Source organism: Bicyclus anynana, chromosome 4 (assembly GCF_947172395.1).
Source record: "Bicyclus anynana chromosome 4, ilBicAnyn1.1, whole genome shotgun sequence".
Classification (NCBI taxonomy): Eukaryota; Metazoa; Arthropoda; class Insecta; order Lepidoptera; family Nymphalidae; genus Bicyclus; species Bicyclus anynana.
In genome coordinates, this window is record NC_069086.1 from 7073102 (window position 1) to 7100900 (window position 27799).

General features: G+C 36.4%; 1 protein-coding gene across 1 annotated transcript in view; it reads left to right on the forward strand.

Annotated features, from left to right (window-relative positions):
• The window catches only part of LOC112047311 (extracellular sulfatase SULF-1 homolog), a 123941-nt gene that overhangs the window by 59508 nt on the left and 36634 nt on the right, over positions 1–27799 (forward strand). The window contains exons 2-3 of the mRNA XM_024084396.2: positions 10651–11478; positions 12785–12924. Coding sequence (XP_023940164.2) covers positions 10811–11478; positions 12785–12924 — 808 coding nt within the window. The 5' untranslated portion in view covers positions 10651–10810. The remainder of the gene's footprint in view (positions 1–10650; positions 11479–12784; positions 12925–27799) is intronic.

The window sequence follows — 27799 nt, forward strand, 5'->3', positions numbered from 1 at the left end:
AACTGATTTATTACCAAAGTACCCACATACAACAGTTTTATGTTTGTTATATTGAATGTAAACTAACGAAATTATTCAATAAATTGAACTTATTTTATTGTAAAATATTAAAATATATAATTGTAACGCAATATATAACTGAAAGCTTTTCCAGCGATGTTTCTTAGACATCACTTTTCTTGAAATTATTTCACTTTTTTTAGATATTTACATCACAATCAATTCAGTTGTTTACAAAACATGATAGATAAAAATTAGGAAATCGAATATTTTTAAATATACCAGAGCTATTTAATGATGGGTAGGTATTAGGTACGTTTCAAAACTTCAAATTAACTTGTTATCCACAGAAAATCATCTGTTAATCACTTTAAAGGTACATTACTAACTATTCTGTCTATGTAGAGCAACATGAAGTTAAGTAAGCTCACGTCAAAGTATTTTAAACGTTCATTAGATCGAATGTTGTATTCCAGAATGATCGGTGATGTGGTGGCATAATGGTGCTGATTACCTGCATTTACGACTGACCTTCTAACTGAATGTTTACCACCGAAGTAATTGACGTCTTTCAAAATAAACACAGATATTTAGGTGCATTTAACGCAGACTGTTGAAATACTGTTTGGTACCCATGCACGAGATTTAGTTTATCTACCAGCTTATTGTTTTGGTACAGTTTGTTCTCTCAAATTAAAAATGTCAATGTTTTTTTATTGAGAAAGAATACAATAAGGAACTATCCTAACAACTATAAAATCATGCCCACGTGGAATGGTTGCGAGAATATTGGGTGCATTTCCTCGCTGGACAGCCAAGGTGATTCTTTGCGCTAAAAATGAGCCAAATTTAATAAAGGTTTTTTTTTAATATTGACTAATTGACATATTAAACTGCATATGTTTTAATCTTCCGCGAAATAGAGTAGCATTGCTCGTGCCATTGGTAGGTAAGGAAGCCAATTATTTAGTTAATTAAGGCTTTGGAAGGTAGCAGCTTTAAAGGACAATAGGGTAGGAAAATGAGTGGATATTACCTCTGCCTCCGATTCCGGAGGGTGTAGGTTCGAATCCCAACCACCAACTTTTCAGTTATGTACATTTAAAAAAAAAATATCACGTGTCCCAAACGGTGAAGAAAAAACATCGTGAAGAACCTGCATACATGAGAATTTTCTTACTTTTCTACGTGTGTGAATTCTGCCAATCCGCATTGGGCCAATGTAGTGGACTATTGGCCTAACCTCTCTCATTCTGAAGGGAGGCTCGTGCTCGAAGCAGTGAGTCGAATATGGGTTGATAATGATGATGTTAGGAGAACAGGCTGACAAACTTTCAGCCCTAAATAAAATTAGGTGTGTCTGACTTTCGCATACTCTTACTCCATAATTAAATTCTGTGAATTTAAATATTCGTTTAAGATACAAAATCCTGGTAACACAAAACACGAACGCCTCAAGAGCAGTATTATTCTCGGAAAGAACATTTCCTAATTGTTATTCCTTTCGCCTTGTCTCCGTTCTCCTTCATTTAAATACTCTCAAAAGTGTCAAACCTCTCGGCTGTTGTACTGGTACTGGTAGGTATGTCTGCAGGCGTGGAACACTCAATATTGTTAACAGGCGCCGACTCCGATCGTGATGTACTGACTATGAAGCCAATAAGGTCCTATGGACCCGCCTTGTAGCACGCCCGGGATGCTTTCAATTTTAGAATCGGAATATCTCACATTAGGAACGATACCACGACGAATTAAGCCCCATTCGCACGAGAGCTTTTTTATCGGACGTTAAAAAAGCATTCAAATATGACTTGACGCGAATTCGTCTACGTGGAATTTAGTTTTTCACTAAGCCCTCAGGAACCAAAGATTTTTTCGGGGTAAAAAGTAGCCTATGTGTTAATCCAGGCTATAATATATCTCAATACCAAATTTCAGCTAATTCGGTTCAGCAGTCGAGGCGTAAAAGAGTAAAACATTCATATCATCAAAATCACCAATTTTCGCAAATCTCAGGAAACCATGGATTTTTTGGGATAAAAAGTAACTTTCCCGTTTATAATATTAGTAGGAAGTAGGATGTTAAATGAAGGTCTGTTTCCAACGCCCAAAATTGAAAATGCAACACTATTCGAAAAAAAGCGTCATGTTTTAAAAACGCTATCGTGTGCACATATACTTGGAAATGCATTTGTTGTATTTTAACGCTTTTCTATCGTCCGTTAAAAAAGCTATCTTGCGAATGGGGGCTAAGTGTGCTTAATCAAAAAAGTACGCATTACATAAGGAATGTAGATTTTTTATTGTTTTTGTTTATTCTAGTGAAGTTATTTTGATAATGCTTGGGATAACGATTTCTAGTTCTCATGTTATCTGAATTTGCTCTGTTTGAGGGTAGAATTCTGACGTGGATAGTTCCGAACCTATCGATATGAATTAGTTTACCATTCCCTTTTCTTAATGATCTTAAAACGTATGTAAATAAATTGTACAGTCACAGATTAAAGAAGAATAGGCAGATGGAGCGCACGGAACACGACGGTGTCGTAGCCGCTCCAAATACAAAATTCTAATACATTCTCGATGCGACACGAAGCGTCGCATCAGTAGTTTTCAATATTTTTCAAGAAAAATGGCGTCTTAAGTTTTTAAATATTTTAAAAATTTTAAATTCTGAAACTATAGAAATAAGATGGAGTATTTTTTATTGGAAATTATTGATTTAGTGTCAAATTTTAAAATGCAAAATAAGAAAAAAGTTTGTACCTATATGCGGATGTCAAGGAGACGCGTGACTTTTTTTAAGGATTTCACCGGCTTCACCACGCTGCTTGTAAAGACTCATTCTGGATCATCTTTATTCTGTGTGTGCGAAAAACCGAGATGAACTTTAAAGTAAAATTTTATTATAATAACATTTATATCTTACTTGATGGTGCTTAAAAATTATAGAATCTTAAACGTTTACGAAAAGCAAACATGTGCTGACAAACTCGTAAATCATTTTGGCTATTTTTCAATTTAACCGCGCCGTGTGTAAGCCCAGAAGATTTATCACCAACATTTTTATGCTTGACCAAGCAAACGCTCCTCTTTCGAAGATTTATACGGATAACTTGGATCATAATACGAGTAGGTAGGGTTTTATGACCCTGGTAATGTTTAAGGCACGTTTAAGGACTTGTTTTGCAGAGACAAAGGTAAAAGTATACGACTTCTTAACTTAAACAAAATAAAAGATCTTAGAAAGGTCAATTCACTATTTATTATGTGCCGAGAAATAAATGATACGAAAGGGCATGAAAGGGTGTTTTGTTTTATTCTGGTCATAAATTAGATTACACAGATGTTTTATTAGTAATAGACAAGGTACTAAAATTTTCAGTAGCTTGATTAAATCTTAATAGTGGTCTGGATACTTTCAGAGGTTCAGTTTTAGTTACAGAATTTAATTGTATTTTATTATTACTCAAAGTATTTTTTGAAATTGATAGGTTAAATTTTAGGAATAGAAGAAGCAAATTACTTAGTAATAAATTATATCGAAATATTTTTGTGTATAAATGGCGTAATATACAACAGGTATGTTTTAGATACAAAATTTAATTGTATTTTTTCGTTACTCAAAGTATTATTTGAAATTGATAGACTAAATTTTAGGAATTAGGTAATAAATTCTATCAAAATATTTTTGTATATAAATAGCGACTATTGACATTCTCTACATATACATTATACAACAGATACTGTTCCGTATGTTTTTTTTTTTCTTTTTTTTTTATTCTTTACAAGTTAGCCCTTGACTACAATCTCACCTGATGGTAAGTGATGCAGTCTAAGATGGAAGCGGGCTAACTTGTTAGGAGAAGGATGAAAATCCACACCCCTTTCAGTTTCTACACGGCATCGTACCGGAACGCTAAATCGCTTGGCGGTACGTCTTTGCCGGTAGGGTGGTAACTAGCCACGGCCGAAGCCTCCCACCAGCCAGACCTGGACAAATTAAGAAAATCTCAATCTGCCCAGCCGGGGATCGAACCCAGGACCTCCGTCTTGTAAATCCACCGCGCATACCACTGCGTCACGGAGGCCGTCAAAATGTAGATATTGTATAGCTATTAGTGAGAGTTATACTAGAAGAATAACCTTATTCTTTCTCACAATGAAAAAAAACTCATTATAATTAAAAATCACGTCTTTTCTTTCCTAAATCATTCAGTTTAATGCTGAGACCTTTCACGGAATGTTGTTGGGATTACGACATAAAATTTTAAAGAGACGTCGGTAATTGTTCTCTAAATGGCGATTGCCGCCCGGCTGTTAACGAACGTAGTAAACAAGTGCACTTAAAATGTAATGAAGCTCGACTTAAAAATGCGATTCGCTGTAGACATAAGTTTTTTGGTAAGGGTAAGCCGTGCGCATACATAAACAGAGGTTCTTACCGCTTCTTTCTTCACAAGTTTGAAATAAACTTTATCCTTTGTTCTTTTGCGAATATTAATTGAACAGTTTTAGGTACAAGTAGGGTAATTTATATGCTCCTTTAGTTTGGGTAGTCTGAAAGAGATCAGTCTTAATGTTAGGGGCCTTTTTAACCGACTTCCAAAAAGGAGGAGGTTCTACATTTTTGTCATCTACACTAAAGAGGAGAGATTTAGTAGTGCCTTTGTAGCTGAATGTTTAACTAAAACATTCATGATTTTTTCAATTTAATATTTACAAAGCAGCGAATTCAACTATTTAAGGCAATTGTTTAATTTTCTGTTAAGTTAATTACTTCGAAAATAAAACAGATCTTTAACTATCTTTTAATACGACGATTCTGTCTGGGTTTTAAAGTTAAATAGCAAGTAGTGCCAGAATGAAACAGTAACAAAAAAATCGAAACAACAAATTTTGGTAATCCAATTTCATAACACGATCTTGAACTTTTAAATACTTTCCTTACTGTGTGAGAATTTGGGCAGTGAGTAATTGCGGCGTATAATTCCAAAATTAATGGAAAGAATAAAGTTTGTTTAAGCCATTAACGAGATTTACTGGGTATGGTGTGTAAAACTTCGCGAAATTGGTGATTAGTCGCTGATTTATGTGGTCCAATTAAGTACCACCTAACTTAAATTGAACGACATGTGTTTGCGATTATAATTATTATAACTAAAACCCAAATTATATACCTAGCTGACGCCGAGTGCTTACACCCGCGTGGTGCCCGTTCCCGTAGGAATACGGGGATAATATATAGTCTATGGCCTTCCTCGATAAATGGGCGATCTAACACTGAAAGAATTTTTCAAATCAGACCAGTACTTCTTGAAATTAGCGCGTTCCAACAAACAAACTCATCAGCTTTATAGTATTAGTATAGATATAAAAACTGAATCACAGTATAAAAAGTTACACTTATAGAATTTCAATTCGAAAGACGTTTTTAATTAGGAAGAGCAAATCAAGATTAAAGAACTGTGATAGCCAATTCCGGAGGGTGTGGGTTCGAATCCGGTTCGGGGCATGCACCTCCAACTTTTCAGTTGTGTGCATTTTAAGAAATTAAATATCACGTGTCTCAATCGGTGAAGGAAAACATCGTGAGGAAACCTGCATACCAGAGAATTATCTTAATTCTCTGCGTGTGTGAAGTCTGCCAATCCGCATTGGGCCAGCGTGGTGGACTATTGGCCTAACCCCTCTCATTCTGAGAGGAGACTCGAGCTCAGCAGTGAGCCGAATATGGGTTGATGACGAATCAAGTTTAAGTATACAACGGATACGATTAGTACGAGTAATAGCAGTTATTGAGTTTTGCTTATTTGCTCTATGGTAACAGTTTAGGCAAATACATTTCTAGTGATTTACCTTCTTGCCAATTTTACAAATGCTGTTTTGTTTATTGTAAATAGAAAGCCCGTTTTCTCGTTGGCAAGAAACGGGCTATAATATCAACAAACAACAGTGTTAGCAAAGAATAACAAAGGGCGTCAATGAACCGAATGTTTACATCAGGAAGTTTCATTTCTGCAACTCTCACAATCCGGTAGTTAACGTTTTGTTTATAGAGCTTAATAACATTTTATGAACCGAGTGCCAGCGACTTAGTCTATGGACTATATTTATCTATATTAATATTCATATACTAATACTATAAGGGTGAAAAGTTTGTGGTATTGTGGAGGGTAATACCCCTACTGAACCGATATTGAAAGTTTATTTACTACTAGAAAGCCACATTATTTGTGAGTCTCATAGGATATATTTTATGCCCATATTCTGACGGCAACGGGAACTGAGCGGGTGAAACTGCCGGGCGTCGGCTATTGTTTTTTAATTTAACAATTTTATTAAGTGAGTATTTGCATGGAAAATAAGAGTTCAAGTCCTGAAGTGGGCCATATGGCTCATGACGATAACCAGATCGAATTAACTAATTTCTGTTAATGAAATTATTTGAATTTGAGGATATACATATTATTTTAAATGATATGCGTTTGGTCGTTGTTTTACTTTTACAATAATGACGAAAATTTGTTGGCGCCAGCACAGAAAATATATGTACAAGCGCCAGGTTACCTATACTTATTATATTATTTATTGAACATCACCAAATTAAAAATAAAGTTGTATGACTTTGCTTATAGTCATCATCATCATCATCATATCAGCCGATGGACGTCCACTGCAGGATATAGGCCTTTTGTAAGGACTTTCAAACATCACGATACTGAGCCACCTGCATCCAGCCAATCCCTGCGACTCGCTTGATGTCGTCAGTCCACCTGGTTGGGGGTCGGCTAACACTGTGCTTACTAGTGCGGGGTCGCCATTCCAGCACTTTGGGACCCCAACGTCCATCGGCTCTTCAAACTATGTGTGTGTTGCTTATAGTGTAATGCCAAATGATCAAAAAGGAATATTTTAGAAGGAAGGATTAAGGTGGTCTTAATTGGTCCAGGTCTGGATGGTGGGAGGCTTCGGCCGTGGCTAGTTACCACCCTACCTGCAGACGTACCGCCAAGCGATTTAGCGTTCCGGTACGATGTCGTGTAGAAACCGAAAGGGGTGTGGATTTTGATCCTCCTCTCAAAGTTAAGAGAAGGATCAAAATTAAATTGCATCATCACTTGCCATCAGCTAACTTGTAAACAATAAAAAAAACATTAACATAAACAAACATAACATAACATAAACAAACATCACGATACTGAGCCACCTGCATCCAGCGAATCCCTGCGACTCGCTTGATGTCGTCAGTCCACCTGGTTGGGGGTCGGCCAACACTGCACTTACTAGTGCGGGGTCGCCATTCCAGCACTTTGGGACCCCAACATCCATCGGCTCTTCGAACTATGTGTGTGTTGCTTATAGTGTATAATGCCAAATGATCAAAAAGGATTATTTTTAAAATCTAACTAACATACAATGTTACAAATGCTTGATAGTTTATTAGGTACATATTTTTAAACTATTGTATTTTCACCTAAAGGCCCTTAGTGTATGTAACCCGTGAACAACGGCTATACAATTTTGCCGAAAGGTCGAGAAAATTACGAACATGCTAAAAGCTTTCACATAAATTATCGATAGCTACAAAGCCCACGGACTTCGTCAGAACCGTTTTTACTGATAAAACTTAAAGTGACTATTAAGTCTCCGTTTTCCATTCCCATAGTGCTCTACCTATTTTTGAAAAGTTAAATAGGTATTATCTAATATGTATACTTAGTCCGCTTCCACTAAGCGCGCGTAAATCTGGGTCAAATCTAAGTTGGTACAATATAAAATTGATATTCTTCGTTATTTCAATACACTACATTTTAGTAAATTGTCCAATGGGCGGGCTACGAACCCACGATCTTCTGGAGCTGAGTCTGGCCCCATTACATGGTGTTATTGAGTCTTAAAATAATATAATAAAGCCTCGTTAATTTATAATATAGCCCCGTTAATAGTTATTAATGCCACTGTCATATTTTAATGGGGCCTTTGTACCACGAGTGATGTTTTGTTTTGCACGTAGAAAAAATATTGAATGCCACTGCACGTAATTAGCGACAACTCGTGCTGTCTAATGTCACTCGTGCTACAAAAGTTTTAAGTGCAATTTAATTTCTTAAATGCACATACCTAACTAAAAAGTTGGAGGTGTATGCCCCGGACCTACGCCCTCCGAAATCGGAGGCAGTGGTCATATCCACTGGGCTATCACGGGTATAATGAATAGCTTTGTGATTTTATGGTTTGAGGTTTTATATTCAGTAGATTACGAATTATGAGTAGAATTTTTTAATAGACAGAAGTCGGTTAGTAATGTTCTTATAATAAGTAAGTAGAGTAGTGCATCTAGATGCTAGGAGCGTATTCTTGTCTGTCGGTCGTCCACATCGATCGTCGTGAGCCCCTATCAATTACGTCACGGTTTGCACTGCGATAAATCAAGATCAATGGCGCGCGCGCTGGGGTGGCCCTAGCAACATACTCGTCGGTTGTATACTTATCAGAGCTTTTATACTTGACCTTTGCGTCTATATTTGTGTTTGCGTTTATACTGTTTAACGTGAGACTGTGCCAGACTGTGACAACTAACAGTTGGTAGTGGATCTATATTTACTAAATTAGCTAACTTTAACGCATGTTTGCTATCTATTTAACATCAAATCAATAAGCACCGCATTTTATGTATTCCTTCATCATTATCAACCCATATTCGGCTCACTGCTGAGCTCGAGTCTCCTCTCAGAATGAAAGGGGTTAGGCCAATAGTCCACCACGCTGGCCCAATGCGGATTGGCAGACTTCACACACGCAGAGAATTAAGAAAATTATAATTCTCTGTTATGCAGGTTTCCTCACGATGTTTTTTCTTCACCGTTTGAGACACGTGATATTTAATTTCTTAAAATGCACACATCAATCAAATCTCAATGTCATCTACCTACCTATATGATAACAACAAAGTCAGTAAGCGCCGGATGACATTTTTTATCTCAATTTTAAATATTGGATAGAAGCAGGCGTTACTTTGCGGAAGTTCATCGTGATTATATAATGATATATATATATATATATTACTGACTTTGCAATTGCACGTTGTAGAGTCAACATCTCCTGAGGATGCTCCGGTTTCGTGGTGAAACGTACGTAGAGAGTATTTTGTCGGACCTGGGTGACGTTGTCGCATGGGTTCGTCGACTTTTCGCGGATGATAGCAAAATAAATAAATCATTATATATCTCAATTTTAGCGCATTAAATACATAGTGCACGAAGTCACGTGACTAATTGACAATGGTAAACGTGACGATACGAAATTTAATAACAATAGCTAGTTATAAATTTCGTATATAACCACTAACATTACATACGTCAAAATTAGTGAATTGGCCTGCAGGTGGGTCAATGACTAACTTGTCATTTAATAACAATGGCGATTAATTAGTGTAATAAAAAAACTAATTAACCTAAATCCAATTTCCGAATAGGTTTTACGTTTTTCATTTCAATTGGCTAAGTGAATTAAGTGAATCTATTGAAATTGAAGGGAGCAGTTCATTTCTCCAAAGGGCCCCACCATCGATTCGTGCAAGTTCAATTCTGTTAAAAGCACCTCGCCATTGGTTCATAGATAAATTGCCATGAAATAAATGTTTCACTTTATTATCTACAGTAACAAAGTATCAATATTAATAGCTGCAATAAAATTGCACAGTTAATATTTATAGTTATTTACGATGGCTATATGACATTCATATATTAGTACAGTGTTAGGTACAATATAAAACCTAGTATACATAGTAGGCACTTGTGTATAGAAGGGCAATATTCACGGCTTGTATTAATTTCTCTTGCAAATTCAACATTTTTCTAGTAATATGACTTTCATCTCTCCGCAAATGTCCATACCAAGGTGTCACTGGCGCTACTTTTAGATTTCCTCTATATATACTCTTTTCTCCATTCTTCTCATTTCCTTCATTCTTTTCTCCATTCTTGTCATACCAACTATCCGCCTAGCCTGGACAATCACAAATAACGTGGCTTTCAACTGGTAAAAGAATTTTCAAAATTGGTTATTTTTTTTTATATTCTTTACAAGTTAGCCCTTAACTACAATCTCACCTGATGGTAAATGATGATACAGGTTAAGATGTAACTTGTTAGGAGGAGGATGAAAATCCACACTCCTTTCGGTTTCTACACGACATCATACCGGAACGCTAAATCGCTTGGCGGTACGTCTTTGGTGGTAACTAGCCACGGCCGAAGCCTCCCACCGGCCAAACCTGGACCAATTAAGAAAATCTCAATCTGCCCAGCCGGGGATCGAACCCAGGACCTCCATTTTGTAAATCCACCGCGCATACCACTGCGCCACGGAAACGTCAAAAGGTCGTTTAGTAGATCCAGAGATTACTTTCTCTACAACCTCATAAACTTTACTTCTTTATAATATTAGTACAGGTACATTAGTATAAATTATAACAATAAGTAGAAGTAGTAGTAGAAACAAATATTAGAGTTAAAATAGCAGATACTCTTTGAATACGAGTTAGAGATAGGCCGTAACTCGGGCAACTATTGTTATCTAATCGAAGTTGTGTTGGTCGCAATATTATTAAAATAAATAAATTAATTGTAATTTTGCTTGTTTCAGGTGAATCATGATGGCTACTGAAAATGCACATCGCTCTTTGAGAGTGATAAAAATGCTGGTAACATGAAAATCTATCAAGAAATGTTAGAATAATCGAAAGCACTAACCACACTTCATAGAAGTTTTATTTTTGTGATACAATTAAAATACTAATTATAAGATGAATTTTAAAATTATATCCCTACTTTTAACATGGAACTTCATCCTTATAACTGCTAAAAGAGATTCCTTGGAAGACGACGATTCTCGGGCCAGGGAATTACGAAATAAAGAAAATAATCGAAATCGGACTACATTTAATGGAACCCTGACAGATTTACCAGAAAGGAGATATTTGAGACATAGAAACAGTTCAAGAAACCGTGGTGATCGTCGACGCTTCTGGGAAAGGGATCACGAAGTTAGACGCGACAGGAGAAGAGGCTCCGAAGCTCATTCCTCAGAGGAATTGTCAAACCGAACAGATCCATATAAAAGAGATGAAAAGCCTCGCAAATCTGATAAGCATTGGAATAAAAGTGACACCGAGAAAGTAAACGATAGAAGGAAAACTGCTAATCAGAATAAAACACCCGATAGATCATCAACAGTCCGAGAGAATACAACTAGATTTAAACCGAAGACTGCTAACAAATGGCAATCGGGCGGTTATATTCCGTATCCTCAGCCGAGGGAGAAGAAACCCAATATAATTTTGATATTAACAGATGATCAGGATGTGGAGCTAGGGAGTTTAAACTTCATGCCGCGGACAATGAAGGCTATTAGAAGTGCAGGAGCAGAGTTTCGTCATGCCTATACAACAACACCAATGTGCTGTCCGTCTAGGTAATTGACTTTGCATATTATTTATATTCCATAGATGACATTCCTTTTTGTGACAGAGTTCTCCGGGGAAGAAGGTTATGCTTATTTCGCCGTCAAGCAGCATTGGGTGTTATGATCTAAAGAGATCTCATGAGAGAGAAAGATCTCATGCACTTTCTAAGATGTGTTTCTTGGAAGCCCTATGTAGTGTTGCTCTGTTTGTAGACTTTCTGTTTTTCCAATTACCATCAATGGGCCATCTGGTTAGATAATTGTCAGTATATAAGACTAGTAGACGCCACGCGGCTTCACCCGCGTGGTTCCCTGTCCCGTAAGAATAAGGAGATAAAAATAGCCTATATTAGCCTTTCTCAATAAATGGGCTATCTAACACTGAAAGAATTTTTTAAATCAGACCAGTAGTTCCAGAGATTAGCGCGTTCAAATAAACAAACTAACAAACTCTTCAGCTTTATAATATTAGTATAGATAAAGATATCAATCACAAAACAGCTCAACAGCTCGTGATACACATTGATTCGCAAGTTTTTAAACAAGGCTCGAAGAATCGCAGAATTGCTTAAATAGATTTATGTTAATACTATAATCTACCGTCTTACCTTTGCATGTTGTATATTGCAGTCATAAATTGAAAATACTCGTGTTCGCAGAGTTGCGAGAAACATAATATTCGTTATATTATGCGAGTATGATTATAGGGGTTAGCCACGATAATGGAGAATAGGTCGTTTGTTCCGGTTTATCAATAGAGGATATGAGCAACTAGATAATGTGGTGCGTCTTAATGTGATGACCAGACTTTGTGCGATTTCTGTACTTGAATACAATCGATTAAGACGATCTGTACAATACAAGTATTGTTCGATTTTTAATAAAAGTCATATGATATTACCCTAGATTAAAAATTAGGCTACTTCTCATCTCGGAAACTATGGGTGCTGTAGGATTTTGTGAATAAAAGAAAAGAATTTCACGCGAAGGGAGTCGCAGTCATCCGCTACTTGATAATTATATAATAATATATTTATATATATTAAATAGCTGAGGGATTGGGCTTTTGCAATCTGCTACCTCCCAAAGCCTCCCCGTTCAAAACTCCGTATATTTGTCTATGTTAGGTAGGAACATGAGCTGAAAACAGTTTTTATAAATGAGGTCTAGCAATCACAGGTTGTCGAACTGCTAAACAAAGCTTGCAAGCTCGTACACATAAAATTAAATTGAGCAAGATTAACTTTAATATAAATGAAGCTTTTTTACATGAACTGTCACCAAGTACCTATTTTATTAATTTTTTTTTTCACAGGAGCTCCCTCTTGACCGGTGTGTACGTTCACAATCACAACGTATACACCAACAACGACAACTGTTCGTCGCCGATGTGGCAGGCCAAGCACGAGTCCAACACATTCGCTACATACTTGTCCAACGCTGGATATCGCACTGGTAAGTTGTTGAAACTGAACTAATTCATTCTACTACTTATCAGGCAATTATTTCAATAAGTTACACAATTTGAATTTGTTCATTATCAACCCATATTTGGCTCACTGTTGAGCACGAGTCTCCTCTCAGAATGATAGGGATTTAGCCAATAGTCTACCATGCTGGCCTAATGCGGATTGATAGACTTCACACACGTTTTTTTAACGTATACGTTATAAACCTCTCGCTAAAATCACTTACGGATACATAGGAATACGCAAACAGAATAGAAAAGTTCGCAACCTTATTATGATATACTAGCGGACGCCCGCGACTTCGTCCGCGTAAACTACCCCTAGCCTACCCTACCACTACCCCAACCCTACCCAAGCCCTACATCTACCCTACCCCTACGCTACCCTACCCCTAACCCCATCCTACCCCTACCCCCATCCCACCCCTACCCTCCCCGTACCCTATCCCTTTCCTACCCCTATCTCACCCGTACCCCTATCTCACGCCTATCCTACCCCTACCCTACCACTTCCCTATCCTACCCGTACCTCTACCCTACCACTACACTAACCCTACCCCTACCCTACCACTACCCTAAACCCGGCCCTAAACCTACCCTACCCCTACACTACCCCTACGCTTCCCTATCCGTACCCTACCCTACCCTGTAACTTCTCTATCTTACTCCTACCCTTAGCAAAATCGGTCCAGTCCTTCGAGAGTGGTGGTATGACCAAGAGAAATAGAGACTTCTATGCTAATAATATAAAGAGGTAAAGTTCGTGTGGTTGTAGGAGGTAATCTCTGGATCTACTGGACCGATTTGAAAAATTGTTTTACCAATAGAAAGCTACGTTATTTGCGAGTGTCATAGGCTATTTGATCCCCATATTCACACGGGAACGGGAACTACGTAAATGAAAGCGCCGGGCGTCATATAGCGGAATTTCTGCGTCTTTTAGAAATTTTGTATTATTTCCGAAACTATTTAACTAATTAACATACTGTAAAGGGCAAATCTTATCTCCATAATATCCTTGTGATTATTAAATAATTTATTTTAATAAGGATTAAAGTTTAGTTGTATAAATAATGACGTTAACCTAAGTATATAAAATTAATAATGTTTAAAACACAAAAGGTACTATATCTGCTAATATATAGAAGATAGATATATGGTGTCGCGGACTTTTTTGGAGAACTATTAAAGATACATAAAGTCTCCATACATTAATTTCAATTTTACACAATAATTAATGCAGCGCATGCGAATAAGTCTGTTTAAGAGGATTTTCAGTCCGACCTGTATGACAAAAACTGTGATAACTCGGCTAATATATATGATACCAATATAAAATATAGCCTATAGCACTCCCCGATAATGTAGCATTCTACTGGTGAAAGAATTTTTAAAATCGGACCAGTAGTTCCGAAGATTACCCCATTTAAAAAATGTGACAAACTTACAAACTTTACCTCTTTATAATATTAGTATAGATTAGTATAGATATATTAAAAGGCCATCAACGTAGCGACTTAGTTCAAGATTCAGGACGGAAAGTGAAAAACAAGATAGTGCATTTAATTGTGCACATCTTGTCTAAAATGCATAACAGGACAGAAGACTAAATTAAACTCTTAAAATACATACCTACATGCCAGAGAGACACTATTATAAATTGTAATGTATTCTAGAAGATATTTAGTAGTTCCCGTTCTCGGGAATATGGAAATAAAATAAAGCCTATTTATTCAGAGAAAAAGAATCTATTTAACGGTTAATTCTTTTTTTTAATCGGTCGAATAGTTTTTGACTTATATCGTAACAATCAAAAAACTAATCATACTAACTAACATTAGTTACAAACTAGAAAAGACGTTAGATTATATTAATACGCTGTTTTAAAAATCTTGATAAATCTATTGAATGATTAAAAAAGTAGGCCAAGAGTGCGTTGCTTCAAACAAACCCGAACGGATACAAAAAATAAATCACATTATCATAAATAAAAATGTATGAAACATTAACAAGCACCGACACAGTTTTTCCCATACTAATAATGCAGCTAATCGGTCCATCGGAATGAAATTTAATGGTTGCAATTACATACTAGCTGTCAAGTATTTACTAGCTAATGGTACATTAATATTGATGTCGGTAACGAGTAGAGGGAGAGTTAATCAGCGGCGTTATTTTATATGAACAACCTTATGAGGTACGAGATATTAATGAAAAAAAAATTATAATTAATGTAATTTTTTCATTCAGATTATGTTAGAGTTTGAAATACGTGCAATTTACATTTATACTAAGCACCCACATAGATCTCCATTCCGTGATACTTATGGGATACTCCACATTATAATGTGTTAGCCATTGCCTCGCGGTTTTACCCCCATAGTTTCCGTTCTCGTAAGAATACGGTAATAAAATATAGCCTATGACACTCACAAATAACCTGGTTTTGTAGTAGTAAAAGAATTTTCAAAACCGGTTTAGTAGGTCCAGATTACCTCTTAAAACACCACAAACTTTATCTTTTTATAAAATTAGTAGGTATGTATAGTTTTGTGTTAATTTCCATTTTAGATTAGAAGTTACAAGTGGTGTAACGAACCCGCGTTTTTTAGGTATATTTTATTAAATATTTTGTTTTACAATTTTTGAGCTCCTGTAATCAATTTTAGGTTGGACATTCCTCTTAAAAACAATTTATGAACTATACACAAATTGTATTGTAATATGTTGATCTGAACGCGATGTATAGATTTTGAACTTGAAATTTCATTAATGTTATGTAAGTCGAAAAATTCAGAAAAAACTGCTGTAGAGTTGAAAACCTACAATATATTTAAAAAAAATTGTAATCAATATAGACTAAAAAAACAAAGCTTTCGCCAGCTCTCAGACTATATAGATATATTGTAAACAATAGCAAATAGACACATGATACTTACCACACCTGAGAATGCAAGGTGCTTAGGTTTACAAATTGTGTATACGGGCTAAGGTGAAATATGATAAATATTTCTATTCTGCACTACTTTTAGGGCGGGTACACATCTACTTCTATAGACAATCTTTTGACTTATGAACTATTACTTTTTTCATAACTGGTTGAACGTCTTTGGGAAGTTGTAATCCTTGTGTTATATGAGTAACTACGTATTCCAGTTTAAAGAAGGAAAGGAAGAAAAAACGTTTGAAAAATTGTGCCATACACCACAATGCCAAATCAGTGTCTGGTGCTTCAACCACCAAAACAATTGAAGATCAAAACGAAGGTAGTTGATGCATCATTTGACGGCCTCCGTGGCGCAGTGGTATGCGCGGTGGATTTACAAGACGGAGGTCCTGGGTTCGATCCCCGGCTGGGCAGATTGAGATTTTCTTAAATCAAAAACCACTCCCAACAACAAACACCAATGAAGCTACAAAACCACTAGTTTCGAAAATAAAGTTCAATATTCGTAGGGATTCACTGGATGCAGGCGGCTCAGGATCGTGATGTTTGAAAGTCTGTAAGGACTTTTCCTTTCTTTTCTGGGAAGTCCTTATGTCCTGCAGTGGACGTCCATCTACTGATATGATATTGATTGAATGACTGATGGCTTAAAATTTAAAAAAAAAACCCTGACTTCAATCCTGGCCGACTTGAATTTTAAATTGAATCATGAGCTGAGGTACATATTTTATAGAATATTTCTGGTTCGGTTACGAATTTTTATGCCTACAAAAACTATATATAAACCATATAGATCATATCAGTTTTCAAAAAAACCATACCATATCATAATAATCGATCCAATCTTTCATTCAGTATTTTACAACATTGCAATATAAAAACTCGTGATCGAACGTGATACCAACATAAGCCGAGGAGCGTTGAACGTTCGTCCGACAAATACCTACGGGTTTTAATGATGCCATAAGTTCAGGAATGCCGGCTGACTTACTACTTTCATATCAGCTTTACTTACGACCATTGCCATGTCCGTCCTCGAGAAGCCACTATTTGTTGCTTCTACCTTCTACTGTTCTTATTACAATAAATGAAATTGTAAATATTTTCTAACTACAACACAATCTCTAGTTGCTACAAATATAGACTTAGAACTTTTGTTTTTGGGTTTGTTAAATTATGGGCTTTCCAGAATAGATTAATTTTGCCAGAAATTCTACATTCATAATATAGCTAACGATAACGGACAAAATTGATCGTACAAGGCGAAAGTTTTCATAATGTCAAAAACTAAGGAAACGCTTTATGTAACGCTTTTTAATTCCGTGAGTAATTCCGCATTAGGCCAGCGTGGTGGACTATTGGCCTTACCCCTCTCATTCTGAGAGGAGACTCGAGCTCAGCAGTGAGCCGAATATGGGTTGATGACGACGATTCAATATTATCGTTAAACATTGTTTGGGATTATAAACTATGTTAGTTTGAATGATATTTATATATAATAGAATGTATATTTATCGCTGTGGGACAAATATGAGTAAAAGAGCTGTTGATTTAGGAAAAAACAAAAATCTTTTAAATGATAAAGAGAACTATTGTAACCCATACGACTATAATAGGAATAATAAAAATTGCGCATTGTTTTGAAAATATAGAATTGAAATAACTAATACAACGATTCTTAGGAAATCTCTTTCAATAATAATAATAATCAATCAATTATATTCATTAAATTAATTGCTCGCGTATAAAGCAAGTGGGAATATTTATAGACTGCTACGTAATTCAAATATATAAAATTCCACTTAGATGACTCTATGTCAAGGGTATATTAAATATTGGATTTTAATGGTAAATCTCAGAACACCTAGTCAAAGGTACAATAAACAGAAGCAGTAGCTTTTGTGTTCGTTCCTACTTCGTACCATTTATTCCAATGTAATGAAACTATGGTGAATTATCTAGTCTACACACGAAGGGAAATACCGTTTTAATAGTTTTTAAAGTGGCTTCAGCAAGCTGGGAAAGGCTTATATAGTAGGTATGATTTATTTTATATTAAAGACTCCTTAAAGTTATGTACCTATCTTAAAATATTATTCAACATTATTTCATATTAACTTGTCATTAATCAATCTTAATATATGATATATATATGGTCTCACCTTAAGATTCTCATCACGCAACTTACATTTTATTGTAGCACTAGCTGACGCCGCGTGGTTTCATCCGCGTGGTTTCCGTTCCCGTAAGAATACGGGAATAATATATTATAGCCTTTCTCGATAAATGGGCTATCTAACACTGAAATAATTTTTCAAACCGGGTCAGTAGTTTCTGAGATTCAAAACAAACAGACAAACAAACTCTTCAGCTTTATAATATTAGTATAGATTTAATCTCTGGCTCTAATTCACTGGTTCTGGTTCTCTGGTTTCACTGGTGCAATAAATCTGGTTTAATTATCTGGTTTAAATGATTGCTTGAAATTATCTATTAATTAATTATTATAAGTGTTATCGCCGTGTTACAACGATTTGCGGTACGGACGGCTTCAGTGTGCTCGTGGCGTTTGAGCCGTCCACATCTCTTGTTGTGTAATTCTTTATGGGTTACTCGGGATAGGCGGGGAGAATGACTTGAGTGGAAAAGGGGAGTGTTTGATATCAGTCAAAGGATCCTTTAACCCTACTCACATCGTTCACAAGTACGTGACTTCACTCAAAGTCATTCTCTGCCATTTTAGGGTCTTATTTTGGTTACACTTTGATTTGTTAATTAAGTTGTCCTGACAAGTGTTGTGAATCATAACCTTTGTTCGACATTAGTTTTCTTAATTTTGTAATCACCTTTGAGTCCACTAAAATAAGTGATATGCTGAACACAATATTGATATGAGTTAGGAGTACTTGCAGTTTGTAATTTCTAGCCAAAAAGTTTTCAAGACTGCTATTTAAAGTTTTCGTAAGAGAATGTTCACGATACTACTACTACTACCCATTTAGGTTATAACCTACTCTTTGTTTCACGAATGAAGCATATCTTTTACCGAGAATTCCGATTCTGGACTATATTTATACCCACCATCCTTGCTTGTCCGCTCGTTATCTTATCACGCAGCACAAAGGCACATAAGTCAATACTGATGGTGGAGCCGACAGAAGTAATTGTATAAGCAACATGTAAGATTTGTTCTAAATATTGTATCATAGGTCGGGGCGTGGGCGCACGTGGGACGCCGGACGTTGGCTATTTGGACGCGTCATTTGCGGTTGCCAGCAGACTTGCTTTCTTGAGATAAATATGTTCTCGACAACATTTTGCTACGAACCAAACATGTATGACAGAACAGGTTGGCCATAATGAGACGAATATCTAAAGATACGAGTTCGTAGACAGACAGCATCTTACCTTGTATATTATATATTCCAGACAACATGTCGCCAGGGAAGGTACTCGTATTTTATAGAAATACATAGAAAGACATGCGTCGACTGCTGCTTCTGTCTACAGCCGTCTATGAACTCATACTCATATCTTTGGCATTTCATTCATTTGTGACACTGGCATAGTTCTAAAGGACCCATTTAATACGCGCGTCATAACCTTCACTTTGTTGTTCTCCCTTCCCAATAAAATTTGGTAGGCTCCTACTAAACCAGCTTGAGATACCCGTTTTAATATACAACTTGCTGCAGTTCTAGTGAGGCCAATCTCTTCAAGCAGGTAATACAGAGATTTTTCTGGTAGATATGTCCTCTCGTAATCACTTTTACCACATGTAAACTAACAACAATATCTATTAACTTAGACTGTGTGGTCTTTATCCCAGACGAAACCTGTCAGTATCATTATAAAATGACAACAAGTGTAACAACCTCTTAAGTGGCCAATCACTCGTGTATCATAAATTCCGTAAAGTCTTATTATACCTATACAACTTGGCTTAAGTTTAAGCTGAAAATTTTTGCCTCACCTGTATTTTTATACTCAAAATGGCATTAAATAAAAAGGCTATTGGAACGGCGTAATTTGCAAGTTCATTTTTGTAAACATTATTTATATTTTGTCCGTTTTACTGTGTTGGTCTTCTTAATGTCTTCATTTGCATTTCTTTCATTTGTCCTTCTTCTTTTTAAGGTGCCTCTCCGACTAGCGAAGGTTGGCAGTCAGTTTCTTGAACTCGTCTCTATCCTTCGCGAGGCGAAATAATTGTGCAACGCTCGCGATCTTGTCCACCGTTTGCTCTTTTCAACTGGTAACCCTATTCGAGTTACCGTCACGTATGAATAAATTCAGATAGAAATGTCCTTGCCGGTATTTGGGGACGATTGTACTCCATCCGGCGAAGACGGGCAGTGATTTGAGCAGGACGGAAAGAATCGTTTGCAAACGTCGCATTGTCGTCAATAAAACGAAACGCTGTGAATCACTTGTGCGGAATGCTAGCGAAATAAGTATCTCCTTTGCAAAATAATGTGTTTTCCAAGTAAGTTTATCTCTCGATATCGTTTAACTTAAGCCTTTTTATAAATTTATAATTCTTACGAGTATATGTAAGAAATTCTGTTTTTCGTTTTGCACATAATACGGAGAAATCGAGAATCCGATGCTAATAGTTAAACTACTTTTGCATTTGTTGTAACTTTGTCACAAAATGAGAATTTCATTACAAATCCTAGATATTTGTTCTCATGTTCTTTAATACATTTACGTTATATAAGATGGACCAAGCAAATGAACTACGTGCCTGATTATCGTCAGTTCCTGATGATAAGTGGAAGACCTTCAACTATATAGACAGAGTAACACATCAAGATACAGGGCTTGCAAGGAACACGTCCTACAAAATGTTGTCGTTACTGGTTTTACTCTATCAATTCATCATCTCATCATCTCCTTACCCTTATCCCACTTAAGTGGGGTTGGAAAAATATGTCAATCTTTTCCACTCGTCTCTATTACTCGTCAACTCATCATCCACTCCTTTCACACACATGTCCTTTTTCACACAATCCAACCATCTCTTCTTTGACCTTCCTCTCCTCTTATGTCCTTCCACTTGCACACTCAACATTTTTCTTGTAATACGACTTTCCTCCCTACGCATTACATGTCCATTTCTATCACTGGCGCCACGTTCAGATTTCATCTTATATATCGATCAATTCATCAATTACGCACTAGAAATATGTACCGAAGTGACAAAAAGTAGCCGAGACAAGATACTCCATTCCAGTTGTGCACGCTCCGTGTTTCCACATGTTTTATGTTCTCCAATTGTAGTCCCATACGCCATGGGCCGTGGCACGTGTCGGCAATTTATCACGGAGTCGTTAAAGAGTCCATTTAGCTTGTGAATTTATGTTCCAAACGAGCTATCATAAGTTCCATGCTTTCCTCTGCGACAGTGACGTGGGCGCTACGGCCCACCGTTTCAGAAGACTTGAGACTCTTCGATTTAATCACATAGATTGCTGCTTCCGTTAAGAAACGAAAGTGGGCGTAGGTCGGTTTCCTATCTAGTATGTTTATTGTGAGATAAGCGGTCTTACTTGTCTTATCGTTGTAGATTCGTATGAATGGCAGCGAAACTGGTCTTTTAATTAAAGATAGTTAACTATTATACATTTTATTATTAAAGTCGCTCAGCGAGCTATGGAGAGGGCTATGTTAGGAGTCTTTCTGAAGGATAAAATCCGGTACGAGGAAATCCGTAGGAGAACGAAAATAATCGATGTAGCCTGAAGGATAAGCAAACAGAAGTGGCGGTGACGGGCCATATCTGTCGTAGAACAGATGGCCGCTGGGGCAGACGTGTCCTGGAGTGGAGACTGCGTACCAGCAAGCGCAGTGTAGGACGCCCTCCAGCAAGATGGTCCGAGGTAGTGGGAAGATAGTATATCAAGAAGGTAGTGGGAAGGGGCTGGATGAGGAAGGGGAGGATCGTGTGTGATGGCGCGTTCCCGGAAAGGCCTACTGGCCTATGTCCAGCAGTGGACGAACATAGCCTGTTGATGACGACAAACTATTATCATAATTGATGTCATTAATGATTCTTTCAAATGTATTTGCAGCCGTAATACTTGGATTGCAGAAAATGCATTTTAAATGGGGAATAATTGATTTATTACGCTATTCTCTGCAAAAAGTCTTTAGGAGATGACTAGTCTGTATACTATGTTTCTTCACAATCACAAAAGGCAACATCGCCCGAGGAAGCTTGGGTATCCCAGTGAAACGTCCTTAGACGATTCTCTGTTGTATCTGGATTTTATTGTTGGTTCTTACTTCATAGAGATTTGTCGGTTTTTTTCTGAGAATAACAAAATGGGTAAATTATTTCGTATTCATAATGAAGTTGCTACGGCAAACACATTTTACTTGCAATTTTCTGCATAGTTTAGTTTAAACAAAGTTTTATGTATCATCCAGCATATACACTTCTTTGAAATAGTAATTGAATATATTCCTATAATGCTATAATTTCTAGTATTCATACATAGCCTCAAGGCTCTCTGAGAAATATAAACATACATCAATTCAAACATCGTGCTTTTGCCATATATGAACGTTATGATGCAAACGTACAATGACTTGTTTATTATGGTCCTGAACTGTCGAGTCTGTCAACGAGGTCACATGGTATACGAGTATCTGGTTATTCCTCGCTATCCATCGTAAATATCTTACTCTGTTTGCATTCTTATGACGTATTTAAGTTTATACCTAGGCAGTTTTCGACGATACGTTTATTGAGACCTAGTCGAGACTGGCGACTATTATTCTTACAACAGTCTCTTATAAAGCGTCATAAATTTAACAGTGGATACGTTACACTTGGCAAGTATACATTACAATTTGAATAGTTTTGCAAGGTGAAATATCTCGATCTCATCTTAAAACTAACCTCCAACGTAGAATGATATTGTTACCACTGCATGTAGGAACCTCCCTCAGGCTAAAATGCTCTACTTGATGGCTCAAAAACTATTGGCTAGGGAGAACACTGTAATTTTTGTTTCGCGAAATAAGTAAAGCCAAAATACTGTAACTCAAATTACCATTTTATGCTTTTATAAACTATGTCTTCTTTTGAATTACAGTCTTGTTGGTATACTCATATCTCCATAAATATTTAAAAAAATCATTTTTTTTTTATTGGGGTATAAAGCTCATTAAAATTAGTCAAATGAGCGCTATAAACCCAAAACACTGTAACTCAAGTTACAGTGTTTTGGGTAAACTTCTGCCGTGTAAACCCAAAACACTGTAACTCAAGTTACCGTGTTTTGGGTTTACACGGCAGAAGTGTACACACACTTGTGTGTAGTCCGATGGGATGGTTACATTGACACGTCTGAAGAGCTGAAATATACCTACGTATAGCACAATGACGGTTCTCATTTGCTCTCTAAAGCACGGGAACAACTATAAATTACTTTTGGTTTATTGGAACCATCATGACGACGTAGAAACTATCATGGACCTTAAACTTCTAGTATTACATGATAATTTATTTATTTAGAGTCATCTGTCTGCCAACATGACGAACAATGTCACATGTTATCGGTTCTCGGCTGTCAAGCCGTTAGCGCTGCAGCCATATGAGATTACTTGATTGTGAGTGGCTGACAAGGTATCCTGGATGAAAACTATATCCATAAGCATAGAAATATGTCTAAATAATATAATAATAGATCAGCAAACGCCTCAGAGAGGCAACAGGCGACCCTCGGGCGGGCAGCTTTCTCGCGCAAAGATTTTCAATCGCAATTCAACGCGGGAATGCTGCCTGCGTGATGGGCACCCTACCAAGGGCGGCAAATTTTGATAGGTATTTTTAGGTATTAGTTTTAATTTTAATTTATTTTAATTTTGTAGTTGTAGTTATGATATTAGAATGATATATCCTTATATTTTATTTTTATAATAAGTTTAGCCTATTTAAGTATTATCTTCATTAATAAAATATTTTTCATATATTTACTACAATAATTGCTTTCTCCTAAGTGTTTCTAAATCTAAAACACGTTAGACATGTAGGCTATCTAATTCATGGCATAGTCAAATTTTGATTGAATTTGCTTCCGAAAATATATCTGTTAGCTCTATATAAAATTAAAACGTTTTCAGCCACCATTCATAAGAAAGGAATGCATAACACTAGACCACACATTCAGTGAGTAGCGATGCGCAAATGTGAAATATTTTTACGATCTGGCAACTGAATAGGTTCAAATGAGCAATCTAGTCAAGCGTCCATTGAAACGAATGGAGTGGAGATATTTTGCGATTGTTCAGCGCATAAAAGAGTGCCTACATTCAGAATATTTCTATTTTCTAAGCAAATACTCCTTTAATCTATTTAGCTTCATGCTACAGTATTTTACGTGAACAAATTGAATGAATCCAAAGGGTTCATTCAATCATTTATGGGTTTTAGACACGTAGCGATTTCTCGTGTTCTTGAACCGTAGTGATTGGGTCACAGTACTAAGAGTTACATATATATACTGTGGTAATGGGTAAAAAGAAAAGAATCATGCATATCTAAATGACAAACAGTACCTACTTGTATCCTTAACTACAGACATATTTTGGAAGAACGTGCTGGAATAGCGACCTCCCACCAGGTGGACCTGACGACATCAGGCGAGTCGTAGGGATTCGTTTGATGCAGGTGGCTCAGGATTGTGATGTTTGGAAGTCCCTACAAAAGGCCTATGTCGTGCAATGGAAGTCCATCGGCTGTTATGATGGTACATACGATTAAATATAATACAATTGTGTGAATTATATGTGACATCATTAAGTGGTACAAGTAAGTATAATAGCTTAGTGGTAAACAAAATCATTTCAATCATTGCGCATCAGTGGTATGATGAATAATAAATCCCAACTAATATTAATACGAATTAATGTGTGTTGTTACATTGAAGGAAAAACTTAACTATGCGGTTGGAAAATTGTTTTCCCGTATCGAATTTGTATATCTACTCTGTAAGAATGTTATTATAACTTGTAAAACAAAGGAATTCACTAATTCCAAATAATAGTAAGAAAGCTAAAATAATCCGTTTTGTTTATTTTCTAAGCTTCTATACGAATATTATAAAGAGGTCAAGTTTGTGAAGTTGTAGGGGGTAACATCGGGATCTACTGAACCGATTTTGAAAATTCTTTAACCAATAGAAAGCCACGTTCTTTGTGAGTGTCATAGGATACATTTTAACCCCATATTCCCAAAAGAACGGGGTATAAAATAAAAAGGAATGAGATGCAAATAATGAGGTTGTTGTATGTAGGTATAATAACTTACTCGATAGAGGAATGTGTTTGATTACTTGTAAATCTTGTTTTCCATTTACATCGTGAAATAGTGGATGCGTTTATTGTAAACTTGATTGCGTGGGCGCAGCACAGCCGCCATACTGTCTGCTACGTGTATTTGTGTTCGGGCCACTTTTGTTTTTATTATTCGAAATAGACACTGTTTAGGCAGTTTATTTATTTTCGGATAATGTGAAGTGTGTGATGTGAAAGTCGTATGACACGTACATACATCCATTTAAAGTAGGCGTTCACAAATTTGCCTGGTGGGAGGCTTCGGCTTTCGGCCGTGGCTAGTTACCACCCTACCGGCGAAGACGTACCGCCAAGCCATTTAGCGTTCCGGTACGATGTCGTGTAGAAACCGAAAGGTGTGTGGATTTTCATCCTCCTCCTAACAAGTTAACCCGCTTCCATCTTATACCTACTGCATCATCACTTACCACCAGGTGAGATTGTAGTCAAGGGCTAACTTGTATAGAATTAAAAAAAACGGATTTTTACCCGAGTACTTGATAAATATCATGAAGTAGCTTACTAATAAAGTGCGGAGTGCCAGTTGCCATATCTTGTCGATATCGACAGTCTTACATTTGTCAGTCTGGTATGTTAAAATGCAAGGATAGATAAAAGCGTTTGTTACATGGATAGTCGGAATTAATAGAATTACTTTGTATGTTTTTTTTAGTTGAATAAAAATTTTTATGCAGTTCGACTCCTATAAGTGGACTTGTCAACACCTTGAAGTTATGGCAAATATTCCGCAACACCCTGTATAATAACTAAATCCATTTTGCTGTTAGAAAATATGAGGTACTAAAGAATACTTACATCAATGATAATTTTATACTATAGATTGATTACGTCCCTACAAAATCAAAAAAATCAAAGTCCCCGCAAAAAGTGATCCGAATAGTAGGCTACAACATAATGCACACACGTGCGTAATTTTGTCTTCAATTTAATTATATATTTATGTATAGTTTTTACACTTCCTGAACACACAATTCGACATTGTAGACGATATTTAGGTATTATTTGTTGAAATAACGTTCGTTGTTGACCACAACTAACATTGAGTTGACTATAATTTTCCTCTTTTGAGCGCCTCATTTTTCATGCGCTAGTAACACATCTAACACTATTTAATATCATTGACTTACATACATACAAGCGCGAAAAACCCCTTCTTGGCAGTCGCGTAAAAAGAACATAGAATAAAGACAATTTGAACTATTTCTACATAAACCGATTTAATGTATTCTTATATAATTACAGTTACATTTAAAGCCTACTGTCCATTAACGAGAAAATGCTATCCTTACTCTGTTCTACATTTTATGAAACTGGTTCAAACAAATTGTTTATTCAGTAAACATTTACTGGGCGTGTCGTAGGCTGTAGATAATGCACTTGTCGTGTTTAAGATAAAATTATGTTTATTTAGAGTAGGACCTTTTTTTATTCTTTACAAGTTAGCCCTTGACTACAATCTCACCTGATGGTAAGTGATGATGCAATCTAAAATGGATGAAATCCACACCCCTTTTCGATTTCTAAACGACATCATGAAACGCTAAATCCCTTGATCGATTTGGCTGAAATTTGGAATGGAAATAGATTTTACTCTGGATTAACGCTGGCCCAATGCTGGATTGGCAGACTTCACACACGAAGAATTAAGAAAATTTTTAGGTATGCCGGTTTCTTTACGATGTTTTTCCTTCACCATTTGAGACAAATGATATTAAATTTCTTAAAATGCACATAACTGAAAAGTTTGAGGTGCATGCTCCGGACCGGATTCAAACCTACACCGTCGGGAATCGGAGGCAGAGGTCATATCCACTAAGCTATCACGGCTCACTAACATGCGTTAGAAATAAACAAGGTGGTAGTACTATCCCAAGTGTACCTACTCTATACCAGTAACCAGAGCCCTACTGTAAAACAATGTATAAACAACTATAAAAGTTTACAAAGGTAACCATTATGAGCCACAAGTTAGCCAACCTTGGGATGATAATAGTCCATTACGGAGTCGCATAATGCTTGTGGCTGTAAGCAATGCTGTTTCGCACCTGTGTCGTTAAGGGTCATGACCCACTTGCAATTCTACGTACACTTACTTTGTAGTTTATTATATAGTTAGCTTGTTTGGGTTGTTAGTTGCTTAATACTAAGCAACGTGACAAGAATACTCTACTAGATAAACTCTATAGTTAGATTAAATCTTAGTTAAAACGAAATAACTAGACTGTTGTTATATAACAAAGATTTAATCTATGCTTTAATAAAATTTTAATAAAAAAAAATACAACCGACTTCAAAACCTAAAGACGTACCCACTAAACTAAAAAGTGAAAAATAACATCATAATATTATTATGTTCTACCTGCTGAGTAGTTCGAAGACGGTGCTCAAAAATTTTTCAGATCCTGACATGATGAATATGGGAACACATGGGGAGTAGGTATACCCTTTAAAACAAAAAAATATTTTTTTCAAGTCGGTTCAGGCGTCTACGAGTAATCGATATACATACATTAATTAAAAAAAAAAGAAACCGGTGAACTTGAGAACCT